This window comes from Chelonoidis abingdonii, chromosome 8, assembly GCF_003597395.2.
Source record: "Chelonoidis abingdonii isolate Lonesome George chromosome 8, CheloAbing_2.0, whole genome shotgun sequence".
Lineage (NCBI taxonomy): Eukaryota > Metazoa > Chordata > Testudines > Testudinidae > Chelonoidis > Chelonoidis abingdonii.
Window position 1 is genome coordinate 69,407,589 of NC_133776.1, and position 26,049 is coordinate 69,433,637.

Sequence of the window (26,049 nt, forward strand, 5' to 3'; positions counted from 1 at the left end):
GGTCCTTGTTGGTTATGACGATGTCTGGTCGCAGTTGGCTGTCGGTACCGGGAATGGTGGAGTTCACGGAGACCTTCCCTATGGGTGGTGGGACAGCTCTGACAAGGCCATCTTGGATGGTGTTATGTCGCAACTGCCAAGCTCTCGAATGGGGCCTGCAGCTACACGAGATGTGGGGTAACATCTCGTTGGCATAGCCGCACTTCCTGCATCACTTGTTCCAATTCCCATGGTGCACGGCTCCATTCAGTGGGACGCAGTTGAGCCGGGGCCTGTGGATGAACCTCCAGTTGGCAAATCGGGTGAAGCTGCCCATGGGGAGGAAGTGGTTGCTGGCATCCCACTTGCACATCACCTCAAACGTCCTGCCCTGGTCTCGCTTCTGTTTCAGGTTTTCCACATATTGGCAGCATATGGCATCCTTCAGGGTCTTCTGCAGCATGGTTCTAGCTCTTGGAGTAAAGATAGCATGATCTGTATTCTTCACCTGTGGCACCAGGATATCCAGATCCTAGTGTTCCTCACACCAACTCCGGCGGCAGCCGATATGCTTCTCTAGTCATCACATAGCACTGTGGGCACAAGTCCAGAGCAAAGCAAAGTCTCCTCTCTCTTCGAAATTCACCTTCCTGAGCCACTCAGGTAGGTGGCGACATCTTGACTGGAGTGGGTCCTGGAGATTCACTTCTTGACAGCATCCTGCAAAGCACTCTCTGCAATGTTCTTCACCATGGCATCCGGAAACATCAGAAGGTGGAAGGCATGAGTGATCACAACAATGTCGCACAGGTCACCCATTCGAGGGACATTAGAGCCGCCTTGCCTGTGCAAGATGTACACCAGTTCATTGCTGAAACATCCACTTCTTCACCAGCTGCCAGATGGCGCTCTCTGCCTTGTTCAGAGGTACCTTCGCCATGGCAGATCCCCTCAGGACAAATGAGATACAGGGGATCAGAAAGGTGTTCAAGGCACTGGCTTTCTGCCATGGTGCCAGTAGGGAGGAGTAGATCCTGGACATATCTCGTAGGATCTCCATGATGGTATCCTCAGGTATCTGCTGGACGCGGAAACCCACTGGTGTGCAAAGATGTTGGTATGCTTGCCTGTCCTTGAGGAAGATGATGGGTTCACCCTGGATATGAGAAGACATTGTCTGGACTGAATCCCTTCTTCTGCCATTGATATGCAGGGATGCACATTTCCAGGCACTGAAGTGGAGTCCCATCCAGTTGGCAGCCTGGCTGGTGAGGTCAAGCATTTGTTGGAGACTCTTGAGGTTGTCTGCAATCAGGACCAGACCATCTGCTTAGGTCAGGATATTCACTCTGCTGTCAAACAGATTGAAACCACCTAGACCACTGGAAATCACTTGAATGAGCAGCTCCATGGTTAAGTGGAAAACAGTGGGGCTCAGGGGACAGCCTTGCTTCATGCTGCTACCGATAGGAATTTTGGTATATTTTACCAATAGGAATTCTCTCCTTCCATGGAACGGATGGTGCTGGTGCAGCCTTCATATTGTTTCTGGATCAGTTGGAGAAATTTTTCACCCTAAACTCTCGCAGAGTGGCAAAAATGTGCTGGTGGGTCATCGATCCAAAAGCATTAGCCAGGTCAAGCCATGCTATGGCACATTGCTGCCATGCCCTCTTGGCCATGTGGATGGCAGTCTGGAGGACAAAGTTGTGCTCATAGCAGCCTTCACATGATATGAAGCCTTTCTGGATGGAGCTGATGGCTCCTCCATTCACAAAGCAGTCTGTGATCCTAGCCGCGAGGCAGCTGACGTACAGTTTGTACATGGTGGAACAGAGAGGGATAGGTCTCCAGTTGTTGGGGTCATCTCGCTCACCTTTCTTGTAGACGAGAACCATCATAGACTTCTTCCAGGAGCTGGGAGTATGGTGGCACTGTTTCCATTTGTTGAAAATGGAAGTTGGTACCAGGCAACTGGGGGCTCATTTTTTCAGGAAGTGAATGCCATCTTTTCCCAGGGCTTTATTTTTGGTCTTTGTAAGTCTGGCCTCTACTTCTCATAATATAAAGTCTTGTTCCAGGTCCTCTGCACAGTCAACCTGGGATAAGGGATGAAGGCACTCTAGACGCTGCGCGTCGTTCTGAGCTACATGGTCAAACACCCCTTTGAAGTATGAGAATAGTCTCTCGAATGGAATTGTGCAGTAGAGTGAGGGCTCATCGAGGATCTCTCTCATAGCCTTAGGGCGGTTTGACTAGTAAAGCTTCTGAAACCTGGATGCTGCTCCTGAGTCGTAGTGACAACTGATGTTCCTTCCCCTGGCTTTCCTCATGTTGTTGTGGTTCTGACTGGATGCAGGAGCTCTGTGTGCAGTCGGTGTGTTCTCCTGAGTTCCCTTCCTCCCAGATACGATTTCTGCAGACAGATCTTTAGTGAGTCTGTCTACAAGCAGGTCAAAGTCCTCAAAGGAGGCTGTCCTCGCCAACTCCTCCACTGAAGCAGCTTGCCATGGTGTAGCAGTGCTCACCTGGGGCTGTTGCTCTTCCTGCTGCTCAATCTCCATAGGCTCAGGCTGGAAAACTGCTGTGTGATTAGTCTACTGCCTTTTTCCCTCCCAGTGTGGAGAACTCGGTTTGGCCAGCTCTTCTGGAATGACGCCAGTGTTTTCCCTTACCAAATTTAGGGTAGCATTGGTCCTTTTAGGAAGGACAGTTTTAGAGGCAGCAGTACTTTCCCTTTTAGGGATGCGGTCTTGCTTGGGAGTTTCCGGAGCGATGCGTCCTTCTGTGGATGAGTTCTGCCTGGGGGGGGTCTTTGATGCAGTGTGAGACCTTCCAGGGGTTACCTGTTGGGGGAGAGGTGGTGCTGACTCTTCGGACAACGGCATTGTGCGGGACATATTGCGAGGAAGCTCTAAGCCATCGAGAGATGGAATTGCCTTGCATAAGCTGCGAGGGAGCGGCGATCCTATGCTTGGCAGGGTCCAGCTTAGGAATTTTTGAGGCAGCACTTACTCTTTCAACGGTAGTATCCAGGTGCGTGGTCCCAAGGGCAGGGAGTCCTTTCCTCAGTAGATGGTTAGACCAGCTTTTCATGCTGTGGATCTGGGGCAGTTGGCAGGGATGCAGTAGCCAGAGTGTTTAGGGACTCGGAAGCCGGAGCAAGTAATGTTTCTGCTTTTGGAGCAGAGATGGGGTAGCGGCAACGTAGACCGGTAGAGTTGGACTCTTCCAATTCGAGATGTCCTTTGCAGATGATTTGATGAGACTTACATTTCTGCTGTGTCTTGAAAGGCAGGTCGCAGAGGGTACACAAGAAGGCGATCCACTTGCTATGGATTTCTCTTGAGGTGTCTGCTGAGACCCCCAATGTACTGGAATCCTCAGACCGGACAGCAGAAGGGGCAGAGGAGTATGCACATAGGGAAAGGATACTGGAGATGGATGCAATTGTTCTCTTTTTCATCTCCCTCTGCTGAATGGGCTTCAGTCGTATCAACGGATTCGCTAGATGGTTCTCATTGCTCTGCGAAAGCAGTATGGAGAGGTTCGGCTGGACAGACATCTATCTAGTGAGAGGTCCCGCTGGGTGGTTTCTGAGGGGAGGCTGGTCTCACCAGTTGGGATACCTTCCAGCACAGTAGGACAATGACCAGCATCAGGACCCTGGGCAGTGGAGGAAATGGGAGAAGTTCTCCTTCTAGCATCCCTCTCCTGAAGTGCAGGCAAGATGTTTGTCCTGGATGTGATGTCCCAGAAGGCCGTCCTCGAGGTGCAAGATCTCCCTACAGCAGAATCTCCACGGGTTTTCTCCAAGAAGGTTCTGCTTTTCCAAACAGTGCTGCTCATCTGCGATGTCCTGGAAGCACTGAGGATCTTCTTAGAGGCTATTCCCCGATGGGCATTCCGTGTAGCAGCAGCAGTCCAAGCAGCAGTTGAAGGTTTCTGTGGAATCTGCAAGGGAGTGATTGTCTTCTCAGTCAGTCCTGGAGTCTCCGAAGCAGCATAAAGATTTTCTTTTGAAGCAGCAGCACTAGACTCCATCTTCAAAGCGGTAGTCTTCCTCAGGATAGCAAGTCATGTCTTCTAGAAGGTGCAGTTTCTGCCTCAGTAATTCAACTGATAAGAACAGATACTACGCTTGATCTTAGCCATAAATAAAATATATTGCAATATAAACTGATCAATCAGCCACTGTGATTAGTTTGTGTATATCTGTTCTTTGTTTTAATTTTCTGATCCAATAGGAAGGTTTGCTTCACATTATGTCCCATGGAAAGATGTGCTTATTCACTTATGGGGGCGGGGCGGGGGAAGGAATCTCAGCTAGAACCTACATTTTAGCATTTACAAAATAGTTTTATCATAGACTATTCATACATTTGACACCCATGAAATGTGAGATTTCAGAAACACGATAGGAACTTCTGTAAAATATACTTTAAAGTTTGTATTAAATTATTTTAAGTAATTAAAATTAGGGACTGTTTTGGATATAATTGGAAGAAAAAAAAATTGTCATGAATTCAAATTTCTCAAAACCACATAACATTTTAGCCTCAATAAACAAACCAGCTATGACAGTCTTGTCATACACTTATATTTGAGAAAATATATTATTTCCATTAATCTTGCCAACATGCTCAGAGACCATCTGATTGCCATATCTGGGGTCAGGAAGGAATTTTCCCCTCATTCAGATTGGCAGAGACCCTGGGGCTTTTTTTAATCTTCCTCTACAGCATGGGGCACAGATCACCTGCAGGTTTAAACACGTGTAAATGGTTGATTCTCTGTAACTTGAAATCTTTAAACCTTGATTTGGGGACTTCAGTAACTCAGTGGTGGTTGTGGGTCTATTACAAGAGCGAGTAGGTGAGGTTCCGTGGTCTGCAACGTGCAGGGGGTCAGACTACATGATCACAATCGTCCCTCCTGGCCTTAAAGTCTGAGTCTATCCTGCATGCTCTTGTAGAACCAACTCATACCCACTGGTCAAGTAACACCTGTGTACTCTACTTTTAAAATCAAACAATTATTTAAAAGAAATTTTCAAATTGTCACCAGACACAATGCTCTTGGTGATAATTTTTCTTTCATTCTAACGATATAATTTTCTACTGTGGAACTCACCATGACATGACTTAAAGTCTATATCTCACTTCGTTACCTGGGTTCGTAGCTGCTGGATTTCTGTTTCAAGCTCTTTGATCTTCTCCTCTCGTTTCTGAAGTTCAGCCTGTGCCTCTTGTCGAGCCGTGAATTCTTCATCAAACTGCAATGATTACCACCATAAAATCATTCGTCCATCTATGCTCACACTAAATACAGTAGTTTAAGGATTTAAACAACAGTGTGAGTAAAGCAACAGAAGCATTTGTGGCTCATATGGCTTGACCGATTGGAAAACTACAGAAAACTCAATTCTTCTGGTCACTAAGAATTCACAGCAATGCATACAGATTCAGCTACACCACAAATTGTTGTTGAAAACTTGCAGAAAAGCTTTTTTTCCTCAGCACCTTCCAAGTTGTAACCTTTTTAACACCTTTTGACCACTTTTGCTTCCTCTGAAATGACATGAAGCTGAAATATTAAAAGTAACTTGAGTATTCTGGAATGTCATTACAAATCATATTAAATATGGCCTATGGATAACCAGTTGCAATGGCCTATGGGTAACCAATCCTGCTTATGAATGGGTGTAACAATTCTAAGGGGGACTTCTACATTCCAAGAAGTTTTTTTTTTGTTTTTTTTTTTTGCTTTGTTTTTTTTTAAAAAAGCAAAACAAAGGCAATCTGTGACTGGAATAAGCTTTTGTTCTCACATAGATTCTAGAAGCATTATGTTGTGTATTATTAAGTTACTGCAAGGTGCACTTGGATGATCATTTTAATTTGTTGCACAGCAGAAACATAACACATTCTCGATTAGAATTAAAGTAATATATCTGAAGACAAATATACTTTCTCATTGTGGAAGATTAACAATATTGCTTCAAACTGCAATCACTGCTGCAGATGGCATAGTTTAAAAGGAGTGACTTGCAGTCCTATATTTTTATATTTACAAAACTAAAAACTCATTGACAGAAGTAAATGGTGTAGACCTGCATATATGTTAGAAGGGTTGAGTTCTGAACATAAATAAATTAAGAAAGATCTACATCCTGGGAAATTCTGAGGATATCTGAATACAGAGAAACAAGAAACGGAGATCTTCAATAAATTCTTCCATGTCTAATCTGACAGATGAGGCCACTTTGCAGATTTGCAACTACGTCCAAGCACTGGCACACTCTTGCTGAATATGCAGTTAATATACAGTGAAGATATAGGTCTGCAGCTCATTATGTAATGTTTCCCCCAAATTTAGTAAAGGTCATGTTCCAGGTAGACATGATTTTTGGCCCCGATGTGCCCGGATGCAAACAAAGCCCAGTCTAAAATATAACCATTTTCTAAATTTGGTACTGAAACTATTTCTACTCTAATGGAAGTTTTTATTTTGGCTTCCTTTAGTAAACTTTTTTAAATGATCATCAAAATCCCTTAGGAGGAATTCTGTAAAGGTTTCTCCTTCAAAAATAAGAATGGAAAGACACAGCTCAGGAAAACATTCTATGACTCTCAAATAGTAGTAAAGAAATGCTGTGCACACACAAGCATCCAAAGCATTTGTTACTTCAAGGGTTCCAACACCAACAGTGCTGTGTTTTAACTCAGTGCTTAAGTAATATTAAGAGCACTGACAAGTGAATGAGAAGATCCAACTGTCCACTTCAGTTTTAAAGTTCATGTATCCAATACGTTGCATTTCAAATTAGGTGGATCCTGAGGCCAGGTCCATCAATCAATGTTGCTCTGGTCTATTTTATGTCCAGCACTTAGTATTTTCTCACAGGACCCAGAAAGACATGATCGCTGGAAACTTTATAGTGCAATCATAATGTGTTTTTTTTTTTTATCAGTGTTTGATATAAGTGGAGTAACTTCTCAGTTACTCAAAGGATACTCTGAAAGTGGAATGTCATGGCAAAACTCTGAGAAGGCAGAATTACTAAAAGGACTACTAAATTTTCTAAAAACAACCAACCAACCCGAGTGGAATGTTTCACATGGAAATAATTTTAAGCCTGACAATCTCCTCCTAATAATGAAAAGAAGGGCAAAATCATATTTCTATTAGGTCTTTTTTATAACTTAATTGACATCTTTAGAAATATATTAAATCACAAAGATTAACATTTAAGAAATACTTGTTATGAGATAGCAGTGTAAGAGTGCTTTTCCACTACTTATATCGAAGTACAGTATACATTACATATTTGAAATAATCAACACATGCTGAACAACTCAATGACCCATCTCTATTTTTTCTGTATACAAAGATAGTATACTTGACAACACCCCCCAAGAAAAAACAAGTATAGGATAAGCTCTCAGAGATTTTTTTTTTCCTATTGCTGTCTGAAGCTAATGCACACTAGCAGCTAAGAACAGTAGACTTGATATATCAAATCACTTCTGCAATAAGGATAAAAATTATGCAGTAATGCTGCCAAATATTGATCATAACAGCAAATCAGTTTCTCTATTTAAGCTTAAAGGTGGGAAAAGGTTTTTGATGCCATGTTTTAATCAGAGATTTCCAGTTGTCTACATCTTAAATTATAATGATTTATAATCTTACCTTTTTGGAAAATTCTGCTGCTTTTTGTTCACTTTCTTCTACTTTTGCTTTGTTCACACATGCATCTAAACGGACAATTACCAAGACAAAATTGGATAAGAAAGTAAGCGCTACTGAGTAATAAACAAATACACATATTTTCAAAGTACAATGAATTGCTATAGAACCAAATTCCAGAGTTTCGCCTCTGCATTTTTAGTTTTCCAGAGGACGAAATCTTTCCTGAACCCTTCCTCCTTTCCCTATGTCTCTTGAATAGACACACAGCTATAGAATTTCTTAGAAATATGATGTTACTTCTATATGTTTTACCTGTTGCTCCAAAAAGGGCATTTACTTTCCAATAATTACTTAAGTACAGCAGTCTTTAACACACTAGATTATATATCAGGTAATTTTTGCCCTTCTCATCTTCATTTGATTTTAAATGTAAATCAATATGGAAATTCTCCCCTTTAATCAAGTTTTCTACATTAGTACAGCCATCCCTTTCTGCAGTTGGGCTTGAGAACACCCCTTTAACATAGTAAGAACAACCCTTTAACATATGAAAGTTATATGTTATGTTATTTTAAATAAAGATTATCTTAAAGGCTTTTAAAAGCAAATTAGAACATATATTTTTATGATTAACTCCTTGCTGTTACAGAAAATTTTTCAGTAGATCTCAAACCGTTGTACAAAGCAAATCACTATCATTATCCTCATTTTACAGACATAGAAGCTGAGGCACAGGGACGTGAAGTGACTTGCCTATAGTCACCCAGCAAGCCAGGGTCTTGAGTCCTGATCCACTGCCTTATCCACTACGCCAGCCTCTCTCAAACTTTTGTACTGGTGACCCCTTTCACACAGCAAACCTATGAGTGCGACTGCCCTCATACATTATAATCCTTTTTTTGTATTTAAAACTATTATAAATGCTGGAGGCAAAGCGAGGTTTGGGGCAGAGGCTAACAGCTCGTGACCCCCCATGTAATAACCTCGCAACTCCCTGAGGGGTCATGATCCCCAGTTTGAGAACCCCTGCACTAGGCCCACTGCCAACCTCCATTATGGCTTAATGTTATTTTCCAGTTAAATCTTTCCCTTTGTTGAGTGAGTTGATGTTTGTTTAAAAATAAAAAAATCACTCAAACTTCCTTATTTTCTAGCATTAGAAAGAATTATTTCTCAAATTAAGATATGATAGAACAGAAAAAAAAAATCTCCCTGTTCCCCACTACATAACACTGGTAAAGAGACTCCCAAACTATGAGAGCTTCTTAAAAATCAATAGTCTTTAATTACATGACCGAGGAATCAAATTTCTCAGATTTGTGAATAGTCTAATTGCTTCAGGTTTGAAAACAAAACTTTGATTTTTAATTCATTAGGTCAACAGAAAAAAAAATCAATTAAGTGCATTAGCTACCCTGAATAGATTTTAAAACTACAAGAGACACAACAGGAAAATTGTCACCTTTGATTATTTTTCTGTAAAGTGCCTAACACTCATTTACTAGCTCAACTTACTGATAAACAGAGCAAAAATATTTCATAGTTACAATTTATTTAGGTCGTGATTCCACAGATGATCACAGCGGGAAGAGAGCAAATTTTTAATTAGCTTAGTACATCCCATGTCTAGCCTCTTAAATATTTACATTAACAGGTTATCATTTCCATTCAGATTAATTTCTAGCATCTGTTGATGTTAAGAGTGAAGAAATATTGGCTCCCCATGGTCACAGGTTCTCTTCTGCACAATGACAAAAAGGAAGAGAAGCAACTCTTATGTCCTAGGCAACGTATTCCAGGCTTGCACAACATGCGGCCCGCATGGGCTCACTATGCAGCCCGCAGGGGGTGAGTAGGTGGGCTCACTGTGCAGCCCGCATGGGTTGAGTAGGCAAGCCAACAGCCACATGAATCCAGGGTTCCACTTTGCTTGAAGCGGTGGAGACGTTACTCACTTTGTGAGAACTCAAGTTACCACTAGAGTTCTTCAAGAAGTGTGTCCTTGTGGATGCTCCACCTCAGGTCCCTGTGTCCTGCTCCTTTGATTGAGATTTTTGGTAGTGCCCAATCAGCCCAAGCATGTGCTCCACATATCCTCATGCCCCACACCAAGGCTAAAAGGGGCTGTGCACACGAACTGCCCTCAGTTCTTTCTCTACAGCTAAGTCCCCCAGGGACATCCTGATGCAAAGGGGAAGAAGGGCAGGTAATGGAGCACCCACAGGGAGACATCTTGAGGAACTCCATTTACAAGATGGGTAATCTCTCCTCCTTCATCGAGTAGTGCCCCTGTAAATGCTCCATTCCAGGTGACTCTCAAGCACTACCCCCGCAAAGAGGTGGGAGGTTCAGACCAGAGTCCAGTACAGAGGAGAGAGAACTGGATTGCCTATAGCAGAATCTGATCTTGCTGCTGGCACCAAGGCATAATGATTAGAGAAAATATTGACAGAAGTCCAAGTTATTATTCTACCAATGTCTGCAACTGGTACATCCTTAAGTAAGACTATAGATGTAGATACTGCTCTTGTGGAATGTGGTATCAATGTCAAAGGAGGTAGAGAACATGAGTTCTCCCTCGTGCTGAAGCGTGTAGGGAGTATATGCAAGCCAAATGGGCACTGCTACCAAAAAAACTCTGATTAAGGGTACAGGCACACCAGAAGTGAAGCACCCACAGTGACACCACTCAAAGCACAACTTCCATTATATCGCAGATACTTGAAGTATGATTAGGCTCATTTGCTGGTATTACCAACTTAGAAACATCACATGGGGTACATTAACAACATTCCCTTATATATAAATTTCAACTCCACTGAATGATTTGATCATCTAAAATCTGAAGTTTGGGACTATTCTTACATAATATAACAAAAGTGTGCATTTTTATGCTAATGTGAACAATGCAAATCAAATGTGATCAATTGAAGACTATCATAACTAGCCTGGGAGGATTAGATTTTGATTGGTAAAGTTGATTTCACTATACACACAAACCCATGAAAAAAAACATTTCCATTGATAATAATCAAAATTTACAAATAGGCAAAGTAAGAAAAATATTCCTTGAGAATTTAGAGTTTGACTTAAAGATATTTACTTTGTATACTTTGACAATTTGTGTTTTAATAGTTACAAAGCTTTAACAATTTGAATCTCAACATTTATTGTCATTACATAATTGTCTACTTGTCCCACATGGTCTGAGCCCCTCCATCCCTCAATTTCCTGTGAAACTGAAAATTTGAATCCATACAACTCTAAAAAGATTTAAAATAATATTACCTGTCAAAATTATTGAAAAAACACCAAAAAAAACACCAATAAAAAAAAAAGAAACACCAAACCTGAATTCTGCCCAGCTTAATAATGCGCACACACAGGAGGGACAAATTAAATTGCACAGGGAACCTTTATTCTGACATTTTCTAATTTGAGTGCTTGACTTGACAACCTTAAAAATATTCTTTCAACTTTTACTAAATTTCATAGGTTTTTAAAAGAACCATCAAGAGCCCCACACAGGTCACAACCATGTTTGGAACCCTTAAAGCAAAAGCACAGATGTCTGCCATTTGAGCTGACAGAGTAACTGACATAAGTAGTAGTTCCATGAGCACCTCCCATTAAAAGGAGACCGACAATTTGTCAGTGCTTTTCAGTTATTTGTTAGATCACACAGGAATGCTGAGACTCAAGAATCCTGGGTTTAATTACAGGTTCTAGAGGGAAGTGTTCTCTAGTGGTTACATACCCTTTCCACCCTTGTGTGCCTCAAATGTGTCTCTTTTTTACCCTTTTCTCTTCCAACCTGTCCCTGTCTTCTACCCTATTCCATATTCAGCTCCTGTCCCCCATGCCAAACTCCCCACCCTTCTGCATTCTGGATTCTAGTCAAGCTAGTTCCTTTACCTCCATTCCACTCGGGTGTCACCAGATGGTGATGGAAAACATAGGCAAGACTGTTGCCCTGGTCTCCGTTTCAGTTCCTGATGAGTAGCAGCAATTCCACACGTCCCACAGTGCCCTGCAAATTTTGATACTAACTGGAACAGTATCAATTTGGGGGATTTGTCCCAGAATAGCTATTAGCCTGGTGGTTAGGACATTAACTTGGGATTTGGTAGATCCAGATTCAAGTCCCTGCTCCCTATCAGGGAGAATAAGGACATAAAGGTGAGTCTCCCACATCCAGGTGAGTGTCCTAACAATTGGACTACTAGCTATTCTGGGGTGGTCTCTATCCCCCTCCTCATGGTGGGTTTGTTCCCCCCCCCTTTTTTTTTTGTGAAAACTGTTGAAACATCTTGGTTTCTTACTGATGCAGAAGGGAAACAAATACCAAAACCTCAAAAGTTTTCACAAAACAGATTTTCTATTTTCCAGCCAGTCCTAATTATAATCTAGGTGGTGCTTTGACCATTGCTCTCAATAAAACATAATCTAGCTTTCCAGGTATATCTGCCTGAACAGTCTATGCAATATATTTTCATTGTGAAATGTTTTGCTGTTCTAGAAGAATATGATTACAAGTTATACAATGGAGCTCTCAACTTCTAGAAAATGTGAATTCATTCCCAAAATCACATACTAAAAGTTACAGAGTTCTATTTTTGGAGTATGAATAGAACACTTACCTTTAAAAATATTTATTTTTTCTAAAATACAAAGAAACCAAAGAAGAGAAGTTAATTCAGGTTTACATACCAATAAGGTGGGTAAAGTCTACATCCAATCTTCCCCTATATTTAAAATCTGGGTCCATACCGCTGCAGTGCAATACTATCTGTGAAATGCATTCTTCAATTATCTTGTAATACTGAGTTCTGATGACAGAAAAATACACCACAATGTATTTTTAATATAATGGAAACAGGGCATATAATTTATGGAACAGAGAAAAAAAAGTTAATTATAACTTCTAATACCTGAATTATAAAGTTGCCAGAAGAAGAGACTGGGGGGTGGGGGGGAAGAGGGAAAGGCCTTGTGTGTACATTGTCTATTAAATTGTTACTGTCATTCTCATAAAGAGATGTATGAAATAAAAAATCCAAAGTTTGGATCTCTGAAAATGAAGTAATATTTTTACACCCAGAATGGCAGTTCACACGGTCCTTGTTCTAGTTTCATTTCTGTCTCCTGAGCCTCAGTTCAGATTCTTGTTTTGCAGTTGGTATTTCACTTTCTTCACACTTTGGAAAATAAAATGATAAGTACCCTATTTTGTCCTTCCCACCTTCTTCATTACCATTTTTGGTCATTAATTGGCACCAAACAGCACTACACTCACACACACAACTAATTCTTATTTCTAACATTTCTAAACACAAATCTAAAAATGCTGTCAGCTGCCAAATATGAAAAAAGACTGGGTATTATGTCATTTTATGGGGTTAAGCCCTCTTACATTTTTTAACTACTTTAATTCCTTAAAGAAGCCTAAGATATAATGTCATGTTAAGGAGCTAAAAACAAACATTTGAAATCCACACACTATTTAAGGGATTCCAACTCAATCTGCAGCAGCTATGCAAGCACACATATTTTCAGACTGACAGAACTATAAGGTCAAAAGAGAAGTTTAATTTGAAAAGATTTTCAGGACTTATGTTTGGACATTACCTTTTTAGAACTTGTATTTTTGAAAAGAAGAAAACTACATGTGATTTCTGACCAATGCTCTTTTATTTCTTAAAATTATTTTTTAATGCAAGTTTACACGAGATTTTAAAAAATGAAGTTTGGCTCCCTAAATCCACCTTTAGGCAACCAAAACAACTGACCAGTCTACAGCTACTCTGAAGCACCTGGCATCAGCCACTGCCAGGAGAAAGGATACTGGGCTAGAGGAACCTTTGGTCTGACCCTGTATGTACATCCTTATGTTCTCAACTCTCATTGTGTACATCTTATTTCCTTAGCTTAGTGTGAGTTGTTTCAATATGACATCAGCTGAATGTGGAGATTTGCAGTGTTTCACTTCTCTTCCCTCATCCATACACCATATGTAGGAGTGTACTCTATCTTTACTGGCGGATTTTCTAAATTTTATTTGGAGGACAGACTTGCCTCTTAACTCTCGCGTTATGTTTCAATTATTAGCTTTAATTTCTTTTTTTCTTGTAAGCATGTATTTATGAGCCATAAGTTCTTAAAAAAGCATTTTAAATTAAACTTAATAGCCATACTAATGGAGCTAATAGAAGTAATGTAACATATGCTCATTAGACTAATATTTCAAAGATAGGTAACAAAGGCCTGACCACGTATTGTTACAGTTCTTCTAGATACAGTACAACCTCAATTATCCAATCTCAGTTATCTGAAACATGGTCATGCCCCCCAATACTACTCACACTGAATTAGCAACTGATTTGAATTTCAAGTGTCCTATGACATGAAGTTCATATTAGTTATACTCTGTACATTAAACTATTGCCATCAAACTACCATTTAAAATTTAGGACATTTTAAGGACAAATTATTGTAATTATTTCAGACTGACAGTCCTTGAATAATTTGAAATTTCACCTGGAAGTTAGTAATAGAATTAGAATGAAATAGAACTCTCTCAGCCCAGCTAGTTAGGCGTACATGTTTGGTAGATTCCACCTGCAGGCAATGTGGCTAAAAGGATTAGACCTGGGACAGTCATACTGTAGATCAAATTATATCGCAGCTCCACCAGATGTGACTGACTGCAACCTCTCAGTCAACCTATCTTTAAATAGGGGGAATATATGTGCCTACAGCCTAATTAAGGGTATTTGAGGTCTTGCTCAACAATAGGTGCTTCTGAAGTGAACACAATCATTGACACTAGTCAATGGAAAGTATCCTTCTGGATCCCAGCCAGCCACACCTTCCTCAAATCCAAAGGAAACAGCATTGCTGTTTTCACTCTATGTCCTCTGTCTGCAGCTCTTGCTCTGTGCCTCCAAATAGGAAGCTGAGTATAGCTTGAGAGCATGATCACTGTAGCAGGGACGTAGAAACCCCCCAGCATTGGAGCACCCTAAGCGAAGATGGAATGTTAGAGATTTTAACAGAAAGCCTCTAGCAAAGATCGATGGAGCATGTGTAAGTGGCGACTTCCAGAGTCTGATAACTTGGCCTAGTCTAGAAGGATTTTCATGGGGAGAGCAAATAGTCTGTTCCTGACCCCAGGGCCACAGCTCTGTTCCAAATCAAGAACACATTAGAGCTTCTCAAAGAAACATTGTTCCTTTGGATTTGGCTGGTTTTAACATTGGTTGCCAAAACAACTTATTTTTTCCCCCTAACCTGATTCCCAGAAGTAGATCAATACTTTTGCTGGAAAACTTAGTTGAAAATTCAGTTAATGACAAAATCCTAGAAGGGAAAATTTCAGCTTGAACAGTGGAAGCTTTGCAAAATTTACGAGCAACTGAAAACGGGCTCATAATTTTGAAAATGCAGATTACTAACTATTATCACCTAAGGTAAAACTAGTAAGTTTTTAAGGATCACCATTTGCTGTGATTGGTTGTCAGCCTTTATTAGTAACAGTAAAGTATTTGATCAGTTACAACATGTTAATTTCTCAGAAACTGTACTGTGAGCACACACAGTAGTCTATTGTAACTTCTGTAATCTCTCTGTGCTGACGAACCCTGTATTTAAAATTTTAAATTTGTTTGTTTATCTGCAACAAATGTTACACCTCAACTTCACACTCCATTTAGTTGAACTAGAAAAATCATCTCAAATCTAACTGAAGGAAATATTGCAAAACGAAAAGAAAATGGAGCTGTCACACTAGTAAAAAAAATAGTTCAGGGAAATTAAAAAAAACAAAAAACTATTCCAATAACTGCTCTCTTTCGCATGCCTACCAACCAATTCCTGTATTTTCTCTACAAACTAGAAAAGCCTCTGTTACCTGGAATAACTGACATGTATTTGTAGTTGTATGATTTAACAATATGAAAACACCAATTCTCCTGCCTGATTCAGTATTATGCTAGGCACTTGACATATAAGTAATAATGGCTTACACTCAAAGGACACAATATACAGTTGAAAGGGGATGGAGATGTTTTGAAATAAAGACATGAACAAAAAGCGTGTTGCAGATTTTCTAGAGACAAGAACCTTTCTGCCCTGTAAGTAGAGAAGTGAAGAATAATTCAATGAGTTAAGAGATACAGAAGAAGAAAAAGTACAAGGAACTCAAAAATAAAACCATCCTTCTGTCTACTATAATGAAACTCTTCCCTTTAAATAAGGGTACAAAGACAACTTGTGTTGAGCAGTTCACCCTAGATTATAAAACAATCATATGTTTAAGATCCACTGTGTTAATAGTTCAGCTTGCATTACCCTATAACTTGGACACCTGATATTAAAAGCAAAAAGAACAGCTAGAGTTAACTCTTACCGGACGTAATAATCATTCCTGACCAGTAGTAAGTGTTGCAATATTGAGAGGAAATAGTTTTCAGAAACCGTGTCCTTCAGCATATTATAAAGCAGATGGTATACTTCATCCATGTCAGTGCAAAGATTGTTAAGGAAATGCCAAATGACTGAAATGAACATGTCCATATTGTAAGGAATACACTTGAACTGTTCTAATTAAATGCTATTGCCTTCTAAACACTCCCCCTCATTAAAACATTTTCATTTTTTCCAGCTACAGCTAACCAAAATTATTTCACTGTGCTCTTCACTAGAAAGTAAACAAAATTGGCACAAGATCTGCCAAATAAGACTCTAATCCTTCAACTCAGTGTTCACGGGGACTGATGGGCCCACATACAGCCCCAATGAGCTCAATGAGCTTCATGTGGCTCAGCAATATACCTGCACTATTTGTTACAGGACCAGGGCCTGAGGTATTTTCCATTTTCCCACCAATTAACACATTACACTTTTACATGAATCAAGCTCAATAATGGTGCAAACATTTTGAAATCATTAAGAGTTGAGGTTCTATGATTAATTTGTACAACAAATGAATTTGGCATTTTAATTTAAGAGAGTGGAACAAAATTAGATAATAAATATTATAAATATTGATTACATATTTCATGTCTGTTTGGGAAAATTATACTTATTTTGTCTACACATTTTCATCTCATGGTGGTCCTGAAAGCTGACAAACAAAATACCAGTTAATACCAGTTAATGTATAGGTATGACAATGTGAAAGATTTAACTGATAAGAAAAACTGTTACTGAATCAATATCCACGAAAATGAATGGGACAGTTTACATCTTGAAGGCTCTGTTCTCAGCTTTCTGCAGACTCATAGTCCTCCTAGCATTGGTTACACTCATACATTTGTGAAGTTTTCTTCGCCATTTTAGCAACTTAAAAAAGGGCTGAGATTCTGAAGAATACAGTAATGCAAGGGGTGCCAGTTCACCATACCAATCCCATCTGACACATGCAAGTAAATTTTGGTGTGGCACATGTTGGAAAGGTGTAACAGAATTATGGTACACAGGATGGATTTTCTTTTGTTTGGCACTCGATCAACTGCGACCATTTATTTTGAATCAATGTTGCCATGACTAGTTCTGCAATTCATACGCTCAAGCCAACCAGCAAGTCAGGGGATGAGACTTGGACTCATAAGTAAGGACAACACAGAGCAGCTGGGAGGTTGTTTAGCTGCAGGTCTCTGTCATTTAATAAGCTACTGTTTTTTTCTTTTTATTTACAATATATAATTCAGACTCCCATGTGAACATTTGGATCTGAATACCCAGCAGGACTGAAGTACAAGCAAGGTTCAAAGCTGGAATTTAATGACACTACGGTGCATGTTTGCCATTAAATTGTATTTGAAATATGGGGGTCTGAGCTCACATGAATGTTTGTCGACAATGGAAGCCTCGTGACATGGTGACTTCCATGGGTTAATTTCTATGAGCATGAATAGGGAAATAACTAGGAGCATTTCCCTTATCTAGGGTCAGACAGTGATATCCAGTGCTCAACTTTGTTATCTAGAATGTTGGAGTTATACAGATGTGTGTGGCTGTCTCTGTAGCAGGCAGCATCTCTGATGGTAAATAAGGTAAGTAAGCCAATATCCTATATCCATGCTTAGAGAAGGAATGGAGGAGGGGCTTGCTCAGGTATTTGTCACATTAGTTATGGGGGCCAAGCTTCATTTTTAGAATATGTCTGAACATCCCAATAGCTCCCATAGAAAAGGCTCAAAGAGAGATCTGGAGTTAAAAGGAGAACATTCTTAAGCAGCTTGTGCATGGCAGTAGTTAGGCCCAGGAATTTCTGGTACTTCTGGATGAGTTTTCAGTTTCATCCGGATGAAAAAAGTTATTTTCCATAAAGCTGCAAACTAAATGCCTGTTTCTGATCTCACACCAGTTTTAAGTAGGTACACCTTAAATTGATTTACCGAAGTGCAGTTGAAAAACCCAGAGTCTTTACCCACATACCCATGTGATGTGTTTATTAGCATCAATTAGAAAGGGGCGAGAATATGGCTGGCACTTTGAAACAGAAGGTTATGAATGTCCCCATATCACAACCTGTCTATTATACATTATATCAGTGCAAGTCAGATAAGATCTGTGCGTAAATGTTAAAGGATATGCCTGAAGTTCAGGAGTGCATACCATGTTATTAAACCCACTAAAGAATTTTGCTTTTATACAAAAAAATTCATTATCTAATAAAAGTGCAGCCTATTATGCACACAAAACACCCCCTGAATACTGCAAAAAAATTAAGTGTTTGGCTTCATGAACTGAATTACATCATTTTCTCTAAATTTATATTGTCTTCATTTATAGGAATCATTACCTGACAGAGCAAAATTACTGGTTTAATGAAAGGTCCTTTTTCATGAAAGATTACTTTCCCTCCACGACTTGTAAACTAACATGCTTTTAAGTGACTGGCATATTTATTTAACATTTTTTCAAATTAAAGTTACCTGGACATAAATCTACCTGAAACATACATACCTTAGAGACCATAACTTAACTATGGCAACCAATCAATTTAATCTATAACATTTTTACATATTTACAGAAAATATACATAAAATAAAATAAATTAGTGAGTTTTTAAAAGGATATTCCATTTCAGCTTTGATGTCATTGAGACGATGTGACAATTCAATTAAGTCATCTTCTTTGTTTTCATCAAACACTTTCAACTGAATATCAAGTTCTTCATTTTCTTTCTCTTTTAGGTCCTAGTTTTCAAAAGGCACATTTCAAACATTTCCATATCACTTTTTCATCCTTTTTTAAGCAGAATTTTTTCCTTCAGTAAATATGTTAGTACAAGATAGAATTGACCAGACCAATTAAAATTGGTTTAAAAAAAACACAAAACAAAACAAACAATAAAACAAGTTACAGCTCATTGTCTGATTCTGAAGAGAAGATATTGTTACAAGAATACTGCTTCTCCCTCCGTACTCCTTATGCATGTTTTAGACAGGAGATTTTCTTTACCTAAAGGTTTCAGGAGATTAATACCTGTAAACTAATTGCAAATACTTTCATTTTTAACACACTGGTTCAAGCAAGAAAACAGTATTACATGACATCCAAAGGAAGCATGCAGTTAAGACAATTGTATACGTCCCTTGGACAACTATTGATAAGAAAAAACAACAGTAATAGAGAAAAACATACTGATATATTCTAGCACAACAGTCCCAAGTATGGCAGGAGCTTTTTATTTTATTTTTGTTTTTATATACAAACATTATCACCGTAAGATTACAAAAAAAAGTATAATAAAAAATGAGTTTTGTGTGTGTGTATTGCATGGTACTTCTTGAAGCCCATAAAATAGTTTTGCTCTCAAACTGATGTTTAATTACTACCTAAGAACTCAGTCATTGATTATTTTATTTTTTGTAATACATTAATGCACATGCACCACAAATATGTAACTTTTTTTTCTTCCTAACTCAAAACTTTCATAGCATGCCACACTAGAGATTGTTGGGATTAATATATCATCTTGATTGTCTTTTACTATGTCTCCATTCAACTTGCAGTTTTCAAAAGCCATTCAATAATCACAAGTAGGGAATATTCAAAGATGGCCAAGAAGACTAAGAGTTAGATGACCAGACATGGAGTCTAAAAGGAAAATGTGAGCAATGTGCAGTCTACAGTTAGGCAGATGAAACAGACCTGACAGGGATGAATAATGATACTTCTGTTGCTACCACAGACGTTATATAAGAAATTCAAGGCTTTGATTAAGTTATTTCACTGTGGCCATCAGAACTGACCTCTCAAACACTCTTGTAAAAACAACTGCTGTAATTAAGCACTCATAGATTTGAGGTACAATTTTCAAAAGGATTTGATGACTAACTTGAAATCTAACTGGAAGTCTAACTTGCTTTGGGAGTAATTTACACACTCACTGACTTTCAGTGAGACTTAAAAGCTGAAGTGCATAAATCACTTTTTAAAACAGGACCCAGGATAAGATGCTTCAGATGGATAAGGATAAGATGCTTCATTCAGATGCTTTAGAAAATGTTATTCATGCTTTTCTTTATTACTACCTAGCTGCTCTCAGAATATACGTATTTAATTCATCTGTTGAAGATATAACATTTGCAATCACTGTTACACAATTTTATTTGTCTGATGACATATCAGTTAAATACTAGACGATTCTTCACATCAATGAAGAATTTTTTATGATTATATACTGCTATGATAATGGTTTATCACTTATCACTGAAATTTTCAGAAACTATATCAAACTCCTCCTAATGTCATAATTTCTATAAAATTATATTTCATAACTATTTTTTCAAGATTCATAACCTGACTCACAGTAATGACCATCTTCAAATCAGGCCAAGTCTTGCATGATCAAAGCAGAAGACTTGTTAATCTCAAATGTTTCCTTCTCAGTCACTACATTAAGGTCTTAGATATGACTTCCCTATTATTTGAAAAAATAGTATCAATTGTATCCACATGCTCAGTTATCTGTTTCTATGTTGTCTATGCTGGAAGAAGGACAGGAGATGCTGGCTGTGGTTTAATTGGGCTGCAACTTTATGCTTAAATGTCTGGTAGTACCTGTCAGATAAAAGCATAGTGTGCAGGTATTTCCATAATCATTTCAATATATACCTGATGGGCCTTTCATAAGCCCTCCCCCTTACACAACCTGGTTCCTCGCCACCTTGCCGCTGGGACCTCACCATTCTCCCTCTGATGAGCATTAGCGGGGTGGGGGCTATAATGAGGGCTGCTGGCTCCCAGCCATACCAGTCATTGCAGCTCAACTCCCCATTTCCGCTCCTTTAGAGGAATACCTCTTTTAAATCCTTTACCAATTTATTTTATCTGATCATTATATCCCTTCTTTACGGAGTACCTACATTGGACATCTGCCCCACAACTACATAACGAGTTGTGACATCATAGCCTAACTCCTGTTTCTCACCTTGGCCAATCTGGCAGTGAGGGAAAAATTTCTTCCCAGTCCCTGAGCAACCAGGATAAAATGCCCACAGCAGATCCTAACAAAACCCAGTACTTCAGGTGTGTGGGGGGGTGAATCCTGCTTTGCCTCGTCCATGGAAAAGATGGGTTTTCTGCACTGACATGAACTTATACTGTCCGCCCTGCCTTCCAATGGGGATGGGTCAGTGTCCCATGCTAACCTGGTCTGCAGCAGAAAGTCACACCCTGCCTCCCTCACCCTTAAAGGAGCGCACACTTTTTTCTAGCCAGCCAGATAACAGCTCCTACACCACTTAACATGCAATGAGGTAATTTGTGCATAATTTATGGCAGCACTGATATTTATATAGCATTTCATGACAATATTGAACTACGATTAACATTAAAAATAGTTGTGGATCTCTCGAGACATCTAGATATAATTATTAACCAAATAAATCTATCACACAGTGTTTTAATATCATTGCTGCAAAGAGCCACATGAGACATATTAAAAGCCACTTGTGGCTCCCGAGCCTCAGTCTGAGTATCACTGACCTATTGTGTTTTAACTTTGCACACACTACTTTATTTATTGCCTCCCAAACCTCTCCAAGAACAATATTTGTCCCACGTTGCTTGGTGAGGCTACCATGGTGTGCTGAGGTATCAATACTTTTTCCCATGAGTTTTATTTTAGGAGAACATATATATGGTTTATCATATTTTTATTAGCCTTTATTTTCAATTATTTTTTTAGATTTCTGACAGGTATTTAGCCTGGTAATTATAAATTCCCTTTAGTCTCACAGTGGAGTTTTCACTTTTGGGTAATGTAATGTAGTACGAAGCAAATACTACAAGTGTGACCAGACATTGGTCCTCTTAATGCCAGAAACAAATGTTCTATTATCTGTCTCTCACATAAGCATTCCTCATTTTATTAAATGCAGAGGCTAAGGTCTGTCTACACTAACAACCTTTCATACTACTATTGTTTGAGGAATTTCATTGCTCAGCTCAAGACATTTTATGGCAGGCATAAACATATCCTGGTGAAGAATTATATCAGATTGCCCCAGAAAAGCATTTTTCAGATACTCATTGACTTGATATTGTTAAGGTTTAACTTCTACTCAATGCAGAACATTCCCATATTAAAAAAAACAACTTTAAAATGAAATTTTGTCCTATCGCCATTAATACGCAGTTTTATCACACTCAAACCACTACAAATTTATCCAGACCTCAATTTCTGTTGCATATCGAATGTAATATCACATTTCACTTCAGCTGTCAGTCAGCTGTCAAATCTCATAGGTAAAATAGATCCTCAGGGTTTTGTTGTGAGATAGTATTTATACATTACATAGGCACTAAGAAATAAATAATGATTAAATTAATGTAAATAGTTTCTGTGTATCTGTGGCAAAAATTAAACCCTGAGATGTTAACATATTAAAAATTCACACAAATCAAATAAATATGTTTATCCTTAAAAGGAGGGGAATGTGTGTGGTTACAAAAACTATGGACATTTGTTACACTATTGGTGCATTTTAACTAGGTTTTACAATTACATTAAGCTGCACACATTCGAAGTGCACTTGTGACATATACAGTATCCCTATTTTTCAGTATTAGCATTCTCACACAATGTTTTATGCCTTGGGACAAACATAAGAAGACTATTTAATATAAGCAAAACGCTGTAACGTCCCTCGCCTGTTTTTCACCTACTCTAACTACAGTAAGCTAAAGAGAGTCAGATTTGCACCAGGAGAGTAACTGACAGATAAGAATCTAGGTAGATTTTCTCCCAATAAAATAAAATATACATGGAAGTTTTCATTTCTTCCAATACAAATACTGTATTCTCTATGAAGATCATCTTTCAAGAAACAAAGCTTCAGACATTTCTATAAATCTGAGACATAATGAATTAAGATAAAATCTACAGAACAAGAAACTAGTGAAAATATATATTTTAAATAAATATGCAAGTGTTTCCTGTTTATAAGAGAAATCCAGAGTGCCAGATGCAGAAGAATATGACATAAATAGGCACAAAGATACCCATAAGATTCTAATTTCAGAAACTGTCTATTTATGATGGTGAACCTAATTTAAAATATCTTCTGAACACAGCTCAAAGGCAATAATCTTCCTGGTGTATGCGCAATGAACTCCAGGAAGCTGCCATGCAAATCTCAGCTAGTGTAACTTCACCCGAGGCTGGCTACTGTCCCTGCCTCAGCTCTGGTTGAATGAGCTTTAATTTGTGCCTCAAGCATCAGTCCAAGGAATAAGACATAGAAATGCAGGAAACAAGTTAATATTGTTCCTTTGGAAATAGAGTCATTTCATCAAGTAACTTCCAAGGGAGCAGATCCAGCTTATGTCATGTTTCAACTGAGATGAAAGCAGAAGAAAAATGTAGGCAGGGGGAACAATTTATTACTATGGCTCTCCATCGATACCTTTGGAAGGACTTATGCAATATTAAATGGCCTTTGAAGGGCTGAGAAGCCAGTAATGATTGTAGTAAATTGTGTAAAATAAAATTATGGTCATAATCTACCCACAAATCTGCTCTATATATTGTGGTCTTGGTACCATCGGAGAAATTTACAGTAGAGCAAAACAGTGTCAAATCCCTAAAAACAAATGAAAGTCCAAGCAATGATAATGAATTAAAGCTTGATTTAAAAGTGTGCACAGTTCTCACACATCTGAATGGTGGAATCAAGAAATTCCACAAGAGAGAAAATGTATGCCCAGGACTTGGCACCAGAAGATTCCATCAGATCCTGATATTTTCCACAAAAATAATCACAGCTGAATGTAGAGATCAACCTTAACTACTCTCAATTAAAAGTCATTCCATGTTTGTATGTCAACATAAATAATGATGCTTTAAAGTTAAAATATTATTTAATCTGGAGCCAAAGGGGATCTTTCAAGTCTGGTGTAAAGTGATGGGAGATTTTAGTCCTAATGACATCTCTTTTTATTGAGTTCTACAGAAATTGGAGTTAGTTTCAGAAGCTAAGTGGGAAAACAGTTAATAATGAACCCACATCAATTCAACTTGACCAGGTATAAACAAGCATTTTCATATTCAACACTGATTTTAGCCTAGAAATGCTCTGACAGTAACGTATATCTTTCTTATTACATTTGCATACATTAAGCTATTTCAAGATAACTGAACATCGTAACTGTAGCTTACTATACTAGGAACAAGTTTGATCCATCAAAAGATCAGTAAACAAGAAACAACACGAAAAATTGCATCAAAATCATCTGCCCTTTCTGCCTAGAACTTCAAGCTTTGATCTTAAGATAAAACATTACGCTCTGATGCGACAGCAAGATTTTTTACCTTAAAAAATGGTGTATTACCTACTCTCAGATGACACTGAATCAAGTTATAGAAACTAAGTTCTATTCTATTTTTGAGAAAAGTACTTATTTCTCTGTTCCCATAATTTCTATGTAAACATGGGATAAAGATACTGGAACGTATTCTGGACCTTAGTTTTAGGAGAACGGTGGAACCCCTCCGTGAACAAGAGCAGTTCAGCTTTAGGAAACAATGAGGAACTACGGGTGCCATCTCTAATTCGGTAAAGATACCAACAAGATATCTTCAGGGCTTTTATAGGCCTAAAAAAGGCATATGATTAAGTGGACAGAAGGATCGTCATATCAGTGCCAAGGAAATGTGGAATGCCTGAGAATCTAAAAACTATGGTGATTGCTTCTATATATCACCCAAAACAGAGATCTGAACATATTTTGGAATGACAAGTCTCTAAACTGAAAGTCAGACCACACCAGAAGGTGTGCTGTTTATTATATTGATTGACTATGTCAGCAGGCAGATACCAGCAGGAAAAGGCAAGATGATGTTATATGCAGAAAAAATAGCAATAAGGGCATCCTCAAAAGGAAAAGGTTAACCAGTGAAACTGGTCTGGGATGAAGATGAGCAAGACTAAGACTGAGGTCATGTGGGTCAACAGACATACCACAGGGAACCTGGGCACAGAGATTAGTGGAGTAAGACTAAACCAGACTGACCAGTTCAAGTTCCTTCACTTCTGCGTCATGGCAAATTGCAAACTGAACATGAAATACAATCCAGATTGGGGAGTGCCCTAAAAGCATGAATCATCATCTCAGGAGCAGTGTATGACAAGCATACGCCACTGAGACTAAAAGCCCAACTGTATAAAACAATGGTGTACCTGAACAATGTTGTATTGTGCAGAAGCATGGGCAATAAAGAGACCACAGGTTCAACACAGAGATGCTTGAAATGTCTTCACACCATGAGGAGTTACATGAATTACAAAATTAAAAATGGGAGTCAAAATCCATGGTGTGCCTGACAAAGTCCAGGAAGCACAACTTCACTGGTTCAGGTACATGCAGAGGATGAAGGACGCAACCTGGTTAAGGAGAGTGTGGTAGGAAAGAGATGCCCAAACAGACAAACAGAAGATAGGAAGAGATGAATAAACCACATCAAAGAAAGTGGTAAGCAAGTGGTGCCTCTGATAGATGAAGATGGCAGATGCTTGAATGATGATCCAACTCCAGTTGATGGGATAAGGGAAAGAAGAAGAAGGTGGCCATCTTCATAACAAATGGAGCAACAAGCATGACGCTAATAGCGCAAATGGAGGTCCCATCAGACTCCTAGGCTTGGGGAGTGGTAGGAAGCTGTCTATCAGAGAAAAACTCTCAGAAGACCTTTAACACACTTTTTGACTGAATGGTGAGAAAACCTCTATGGTATTCAATTGATGGATGTGCAAATATAGTCCAATGAACATTAATAACCTTAAAAACATCTGTTTTTTTGCTAAGCTTACCTATCGAGATACTAAAGGATATGAGAGATTCAAGTCTGATGATGATGAT

General features: G+C 38.8%; 1 protein-coding gene across 1 annotated transcript in view; it reads right to left on the reverse strand.

Annotated features, from left to right (window-relative positions):
* DIAPH2 (diaphanous related formin 2) overlaps positions 1–26,049 on the reverse strand; it is an 854,113-nt gene that overhangs the window by 645,458 nt on the left and 182,606 nt on the right. The window contains 5 exon segments of the mRNA XM_075068735.1: positions 5,150–5,254; positions 7,675–7,739; positions 12,385–12,503; positions 16,082–16,198; positions 18,760–18,878. Coding sequence (XP_074924836.1) covers positions 5,150–5,254; positions 7,675–7,739; positions 12,385–12,503; positions 16,082–16,198; positions 18,760–18,878 — 525 coding nt within the window.